Source organism: Glandiceps talaboti, chromosome 9 (assembly GCF_964340395.1).
Source record: "Glandiceps talaboti chromosome 9, keGlaTala1.1, whole genome shotgun sequence".
NCBI classification, from domain to species: domain Eukaryota; kingdom Metazoa; phylum Hemichordata; class Enteropneusta; family Spengelidae; genus Glandiceps; species Glandiceps talaboti.
In genome coordinates, this window is record NC_135557.1 from 26,491,239 (window position 1) to 26,500,113 (window position 8,875).

General features: G+C 35.3%; 1 protein-coding gene across 1 annotated transcript in view; it reads left to right on the forward strand.

The window, feature by feature from the left end:
- The first annotated feature begins 120 nt into the window (after positions 1-120).
- LOC144439692 (26S proteasome regulatory subunit 6B) overlaps positions 121-8,875 on the forward strand; it is a 10,922-nt gene continuing 2,167 nt past the window's right edge. The window contains exons 1-8 of the mRNA XM_078128927.1: positions 121-162; positions 567-671; positions 2,258-2,444; positions 3,473-3,619; positions 4,164-4,367; positions 5,183-5,350; positions 5,944-6,020; positions 6,778-7,002. Of these exons, the coding sequence (XP_077985053.1) occupies positions 133-162; positions 567-671; positions 2,258-2,444; positions 3,473-3,619; positions 4,164-4,367; positions 5,183-5,350; positions 5,944-6,020; positions 6,778-7,002 (1,143 nt within the window). The 5' untranslated portion in view covers positions 121-132. The remainder of the gene's footprint in view (positions 163-566; positions 672-2,257; positions 2,445-3,472; positions 3,620-4,163; positions 4,368-5,182; positions 5,351-5,943; positions 6,021-6,777; positions 7,003-8,875) is intronic.

Genomic DNA, 8,875 nt, shown 5'->3' on the forward strand with positions numbered 1-8,875 from the left:
TTTCCCCCTTCAATGATCATGAAACCTATTTTTATCGAGAATTCATGTGAGGATTGTTTAGCAGGCGGATGACTATCAATTTACTCAAAGGTCAAGTCATAGGTCATAGTTTAATATCCGGGTATTTTCAAAATGGAGGAAATCGGTATCGTGACTGAGAAGGTGAGATGAAAACAAATCTTGTTTTGAGGAATTTTCCAAGATGAAAAAGATAAAACCAAATTCCTATGTGGTCATTTGTTGTTCCTCAATCTATGTTAGAAATTTGGTTGCGTGCATTTTAATAACTACGCAATTTGAGCACAGTGAAATTTAACGCTGAACTGCTATGTCATGATCACAAATCACCATGTACAGTACCATGCGACTCATACACCGATTCAAACTGAACACCGCATTGTGCCATGGAAGTATCACCCAAACTTCCACAGACGTGTTTCTTTAATATAGCCCCATTCCCCACAAAATCTGTGAATTTGATATCAAATATCTTTCGCTATCAGTATTCAAATAATTTTGATATTTACAAAATGTTCATTTGATTTGTATGTGTTTATTTATTCCAGCAAGAGGAAGTCGTTTCCACGACAGAAAGCAGACCACAGACGGCAATATCTACAGATACAATAACAGATGCACTAGATGCTGATGATTTATACAGTAAATATAAGGTATTTAACAAGAATTCACACACGAGAAACATGCAAAATAATTTATCAGTAATATTGTCTTCGAATGAAATGAACTCCACTGAAAGTTTCACAGTCAGTATTCAAGATAGCTTTGTTCGATTTTATTTATATATATAATGTCAATAGTACCACAAAACACAATCTAGTGCTTAATTTTGCATTTTTACTACAGATCTGCTTTGAACTAGCTGCAATAATTGTAGCGTTTGATGTGATTTTGAGGGCTTTTTCGTCTGTTTTTGTGCCTTTTTTCGTTCTGACGTTTAACCCGAATCAAACGCTACAATTCCTCTAATGCAAATGCAAATAGACAAGACCACATTGAAAACGTGAGCGAGGGGTCAACGTACTACCCGTTTCAAACTGCTGTATGCCTTGCTACATTTGCCGATTTTGACGGAATTGGGGTGCCTCTGAACACTTCTTTGGTCTTGAAGGCTCCGTAATTAATGTTGGCGTTAGGAAATGTCCGATATTTTGCCAGGTAAGGCGTAATTTAGCAGAAAAGTTCGCCCAACTTTGCGATTCAGATCTGAATCGCTTCCGTCTATTTGCATTTGCATTAGAGGAATTGTAGCGTTTGATTCGGGTTAAACGTCGGAAAGAAAAAAGGCACAAAAACAGACGAAAAAGCCCTCAAAATCACATCAAGCGCTACAATTATTGCAGCTAGCTTTGAACATGCTACATGCACACTTCACACATCTGACAAAAAATTGCCCCAGACATGTATGTCAGTTTAAATCTGGGAGAATTCCTTGCTCTATCACACTTATATTATACCAGTATAGTGACCAAGCCATGAACATGTGTACTATGAATGAAATGATTTTGTGTTGCTGAAAAGTAAAACTTAGCAGATTCAACCTAATATTGTCCACACATGAATGAATACAGTGTTTCCTCTGGGTCAAAAAAATTACTAGCAATTTGGCTAATTTGCCTCAATATTTATTAGCCAAACCAGACTTTCAATTAGCCAAACTTTTGCAATAAAAATGAATATAAATAAAGACAATAACGCAACCTTGTATGTTTTTACCCTGTTTATTTCGAACATTTTTCATGTCATGTTTTGGTTACTTTTCTCACAGTTGTCATATAGTGTCAAGTAAATTTCTAATTCCTTGTAATTTACCCTGTAAGGTCAAGAGATGAGAAGTGAAGTCATCATGATCAGTATCTTCTTGAACAGATTTCTGTTTTTGTTCTACAATTCTCCTTGACTTCTTTGCTTCCCACTCCTTAAATACATTGTCAATTTCATGTTCAAATTCAAACAAAGGAGGTACACATGAATGTGGATAATGTCAACACATTCTGCACAAAGTCTAATAATATTATTACATGTAATAATACTAGTAGTCATGTCAAGAAAATAATTGTCAATTTGTTTTATTTATTTATTTTGATAATGACTTGTATTCTTTTGATTTTAGAAACTTTATTTTGATAATGACTATGTATTTATTTGATTTTAGAAACTTTATTTCGATAATGACTATGTATTCATTTGATTTTAGAAACTTTATTTTGATAATGACTATGTATTTATTTGATTTTAGAAACTGCAAATGCAGTTAGAATTCCTTGAAGTACAGGAAGAATATATCAAAGATGAACAGAAAAACCTCAAGAAGGAATATCTACATGCACAAGAAGAAGTCAAGAGAATACAGAGTGTTCCATTGGTTATTGGACAGTTTTTAGAAGCAGTAGACCAAAATACTGGTATTGTAGGTTCCACAACAGGTCAGTGTATCTCAGATCAGTACTTTTGGTAAGGGTGATAAGCAGGTAAAATCTACCTGCGCTCCTCAGGCATTATACCAGGGTTGTCAACCAAAATTTATGGTACATGTACATGGTACACAGGCTTTGCAAATTTTGCCAGATTTTCTTCCTCAGTTACCAGGGTTCCCAGACCTTAGCAAAAACACTAAAAGATTTTGAACAAGGGCAAGGTAGTTACATTTTGTACGCATAGAGGAGAAGAAAGTATGTGTAAAAGGGTCCACAACAGTTCAGTAGATGTAAAATATAGAGTTGGAAATCATGATGTGGTTACATATTTAAGTCTTGGAATTACTTGCTTTCCCATTATGAAGGAAGACATCATCCAGTGTCTTACTGAATATATGCAGGTTTACCAGATTTCATCCCTCTATCATTAGATTCCCAAGCCTTAGTGAAATACTGGTATAATGAATCTATGCAGGTTTACCAGATTCCATCCCTCTATCATTGGATTCCTAAGCCTTTGTGAAATACTGGTATAATGAATATATGCAGGTTTACCAGATTTTGTCCCTCTATCATTGGATTCCTAAGCCTTAGTGAAATACTGGTATAATGAATCTATGCAGGTTTACCAGATTCCATCCCTCTATCATTAGATTCCCAAGCCTTTGTGAAATACTGGTATAATGAATATATGCAGGTTTACCAGATTCCATCCCTCTATCATTGGATTCCTAAGCCTTAGTGAAATACTGGTATAATGAATATATGCAGGTTTACCAGATTTTGTCCCTCTATCATTGGATTCCTAAGCCTTAGTGAAATACTGGTATAATGAATATATGCAGGTTTACCAGATTTCATCCCTCTATCATTGGATTCCTAAGCCTTAGTGAAATACTGGTATAATGAATCTTGAGTACTGTAAAACTAACTTGTGTTTGAGATACCCATAATGCATATATACATAGTAACAACTTTACAAAGAAAGTTGTCATTCAGTGTGTCAAAACTTATTCTTTGTTTACTTGCTATTACAGGTTCTAACTACTATGTCAGGATATTGAGTACCATAGATCGTGAATTGTTAAAACCCAGTGCATCCGTAGCTTTACATAAACACAGCAATGCATTGGTTGATGTCTTACCACCTGAAGCTGATAGTAGTATTACTATGCTTAGTGCTGGTAAGTTTCTAGTCAATGCTCATATTTAGTTTGTTACAAGTATATGACATGTTACAAGTACATGACATGTTTCTGTGTTATGGAAGTTCATTACAGTGTTCGTGCATGTTGCTGTGTAAAGTTTTGTTCTGAACACCCCCCGCCTCTCTCTCTCTCTCACACACACACACACACACACACACACACACACACACACACACACACACACACACACACACACACACACACACACACAAAACACAAAACCAATGGTACCTACATGTAACACCATAAAAAGTCTCAGTTTAAATTGTTAAATTGTATATCTGGACAGCTGAAAAGTCATTCTAACTATCATTTGCAGGGTTCTGTGAAAAACAGATATTAATAGATTCCTTTATAATTATGTAATTTCAAGCAATATATTCTCTCATTATGATGGAGAGGTAGAGTACTAATTCAGGTAAAGGATTCCTCTAATGTACAATCCAAATCACTCTTACTAAAGATTCCTGAAATAAAATGATGTGAAATTCTGACAAGTATGGTCTTGATTTTGTAACAGATGAAAAGCCAGATGTAGCGTATGCTGATATTGGTGGTATGGACATGCAGAAACAGGAGATTAGAGAAGCTGTAGAACTACCATTAACGCATCATGATCTCTATAAACAGATTGGTATAGATCCACCTAGGGGAGTTCTAATGTTTGGACCACCTGGCTGTGGTAAAACTATGTTAGCTAAAGCTGTGGCTCATCACACTACAGGTGAGTGAACAGCGCCCCCATTGGCCAATATTAGCTGTGGTAAAAAATACCTATTTAATAGCTAAAGCTGTGGCCCATTGCACCACAGGTAAGTAAACAGTGCCATCACAGTTTAACATTGAATATTTGGTTTCATTTCTCAATACCAACATATGTTTTGAATCAAGTGGGTGTGTGAAAGTCAAAATTGGAGCTGACCACAAACCAATTGAAGAAACCTAGTGATTTGGAAAGTATATATTCATCATTAATGTAATCACTAACAATAGAAACAACCAATCAGAGTGACCATTTGGAAAGCCTAACAGTAGAAACAACCAATCAGAGTGAATATTTGGAAAGCCTAACAATAGAAACAACCAATCAGAGTGAATATTTGGAAAGCCTTCATGCTAAACCCAAAGTATTGGCTCATCTTTCCACAACTTGTAAATATTAGCCCCTACTGGCTACTTCCAAACTAATGTTTTCGCTGTGTACCCTATCCTTTTCTCTGTAAATGTATGGAAGTGTATAGCAACCTCAGCCGTGTAATTTTGTCCTGCACTGATGTGTAATAATGCCATCACAGGCCATCACAAAACAAACATGTTAGATACCATATTGAAAGAATTACTTAACCCTTTCAATTTTAACTAAACCAAAAGTTTTAGGCATGTGTAGCATTTTCATCTGCCATTCCTAAACTTGTATCTAGGAACTGTTTATGAAAATTTGCCTAGCATTGAAATGTGTATTATCACCAAATCTTTGCAGTCTAAATTAGTTTATATTTTAAGTTATTTACATGTTTTTTATTTGTTATTTGATAACAGCTGCCTTTATCCGTGTGGTGGGGTCAGAGTTTGTACAAAAATACTTAGGAGAAGGACCACGTATGGTGAGAGATGTCTTCAGACTAGCCAAAGAAAATGCACCAGCTATTATTTTTATAGATGAAATTGATGCCATAGCAACTAAAAGATTTGATGCCCAAACAGGAGGTAAAGTGGATGTGTACTTATACATGCATATCTAACCAAACCGTGTACTGGTTGTTGTGTAACCCTAAAATACAAAGAATTCCAGAATCAAATGGATGGATTTGATCAATCTTTCAACATCAAGACAATTTTGTGACAATGAGTGTCTGTTGAATTTATGTTCATTGCTAATATGTTATACCTAGACATGTCATACACATGATTACATTCATTGCTAATATGTTACACCTAGATATGTTATACACATGATTACATTCACTGCTAATGTGTTATACCTAGACATGTTATACACATGATTACATTCATTGCTAATATTTTATACCTAGACATATTATACACATGATTACATTCATTGCTAATGTGTTATTAGATGTTATACACATGATTACATGCATGACCAAACCAATACATTTCAAGTTTAAGTTAATATAATAATGTTACAATGTACTTTGGGTGGCCAAATGTGTTACTTTTCCTATGGAAACAAGGTGAGTTCTATATATTTACATTATAATGACTAAACCAGCAAACATGTTAAAATTGTTGACACAATAGACTTAACCTTGTCAATTTTACTTTTGATTTGATTTCAGCGGACAGAGAAGTACAGAGAATTCTTCTAGAGTTACTGAATCAAATGGATGGATTTGATCAGACCGTTAATGTAAAGGTAAATGTTGTGACAATGTTATGAATAATCATAGACTGTGGGTTCATAGTTACAATGTCATGAATGATCATAGACTCTGGGTTCGACGTTCATAGTTACAATGTCATGAATGATCATAGACCGTGGGTTCATAGTTACAAATCAAAATTTCTGCACATAGAGTCAAACAAATTGCTTTTTGTGTACGTCTCGTTGCTGCACTTCAACTCCCTTTAAATGTCTCAAACAAGGCATATGACCAGATGACAGCCAATTGTAGTACATGTCTCAAACAAGGCATATGACCGGATGACAGCCAATTGCAGTACATGCCTCAAACAAGGTATATGACCAGATGAAAGGTCATTGTAGTACATGAAATAGCAGTTACCTAGCAGTTAACAACGACAGAAAATTCATCTAGCTCTGTAAAATCCCTTATTTGTCTAGTATATACACAAAAGCAGCAATGTGGGGCTTTACAGTGTGTGTGTGTGTGTGTGTGTGTGTGTGTCTGTGTCTGTGTCTGTGTCTGTGTCTGTCTGTGTCTGTGTCTGTGTCTGTGCCTGTGCCTATTATGTCGTAAAGATACACACAACTGACAACCATCAAATCTAAAGTGATTGAGTAATTATTTTAGTGAAAAATGATGAGTAATATTCACCGAGTGATGAAGAAGAGCTCAGTTTCCTCCAAATATTTGGAGTAGAAGTATATGTTTCACAATTATATTACTTATATATGTCCTTAAATAATAGATTTGCTGTTATTTGTACAGGTCATCATGGCAACCAACAGAGCTGACACACTGGATCCCGCTCTACTCCGACCAGGAAGATTAGACAGAAAAATTGAATTTCCCATGCCAGATAGGCGACAAAAGAGATTAATATTCAGTACAATTTGTAATAAAATGAATTTATCAGATGAAGTAGATTTAGAGGATTATGTAGCCAGACCAGATAGGATATCAGGAGCTGATATCAATGCTATTTGTCAAGAGGTAAGTATTTATAGTCTTGCTGTAAAGATAAATTTGTCATCTCATAGTATATAGGAACTTACAGACTATTAAGTGTTATACAGATTGGACATGACAATGTGATAACTCATGTTGACAGACTGTTATACTGATTGGACATGACAATGTGATAACTCATGTTGACAGACTGATATACTGATTGGACATGACAATGTGATAACTCATGTTGACAGACTGATATGCTGATTGGACATGACAATGTGATAATTCATGTTGATAAACTGATATATAGATTGGACATGACAATGTGATAACTCATGTTGACAGACTGATATACTGATTGGACATGACAATGTGATAACTCATGTTGACAGACTGATATACTGATTGGACATGACAATGATAACTCATGTTGATAAACTGATATATAGATTGGACATGACAATGTGATAACTCATGTTGACAGACTGATATACTGATTGGACATGACAATGTGATAACTCATGTTGACAGACTGATATACTGATTGGACATGACAATGTGATAACTCACGTTGATAAACTGATATATAGATTGGACATGACAATGTGATAACTCATGTTGACAGACTGATATACTGATTGGACATGACAATGTGATAACTCATGTTGACAGACTGATATACTGATTGGACATGACAATGTGATAACTCATGTTGACAGACTGATATACTGATTGGACATGACAATGTGATAACTCATGTTGACAGACTGATATACTGATTGGACATGACAATGTGATAACTCATGTTGATAAACTGATATATAGATTGGACATGACAATGTGATAACTCATGTTGACAGACTGATATACTGATTGGACATGACAATGTGATAACTCATGTTGACAGACTGATATACTGATTGGACATGACAATGTGATAACTCATGTTGACAGACTGATATACTGATTGGACCAAGGGCATGAGGCAACAATTCTGGTGTCTATAACAATATTGAATAACGTGAATATAGACAACATCAACAAGTTCCGTCAAGTTCTTGTTTATAATTATTTCAGTATCTTGAATCGCTAATTAATATATAATTATAATGCGCAGAGAAATACATATATTTAACTCGATTGAATCGCGCTGGAATACAAATAGAATATACGGGACACTGCTGTGGAGTGTATCGATTGAATAGCGCCCCCAACGGTCGTAGAATTTACTTCTCTGTCTTGTCGCGAGATCGAATGATTCGAATCTTGGAATTTGAAAATTCAACCTCCACGAGCTCAGCATTTGCTCAATTTGCTCAATTTGCTCATTTGCTTAAAAAAGAAAGGGTAGGACACTTTGGTGTTCTTTTTCATCATAAGATTGAAACCACATCGCCCTCGTTCACGGACGCTTTCTTACCCTAACCCTAACCCTAACCCTAACTTACGAGTATTTGTTTAATTAGTCAAATGATGTTGTTACGTTTTCTCTTTCATTCAAAGGTATATTTTGAAGAGACACAGATATGACGACTAATGTTGTAATGATTATTTTTACGTAATTTTATGAAAATAATATAGACCAGAATGTGTGTTCGAGCCTATCGCAACTCTACGGCACCAAATATTGATTAAACCAAGATATTATCAATTGTGTTTTTGTTTATATCCCTCGCAAAAGACGCACCATTTTGGAGCTTCAGTTCATATAATATGCTGTTTCGGCAATCTGTTTTACTGTCTCGCAAACGCCACAATGTACTGCAACATGCGAAATATATATCTCACCACAAGAGGGCAGCAGGTGGTATCAAGCTTCGAGAGAAAATTCATGGGTCACATGTTCGATTTGAAGTGTCCTGATTGGTTATTTGATGCCGTGTCCTACCCCTCTGTATTACAAGTTTAAGCA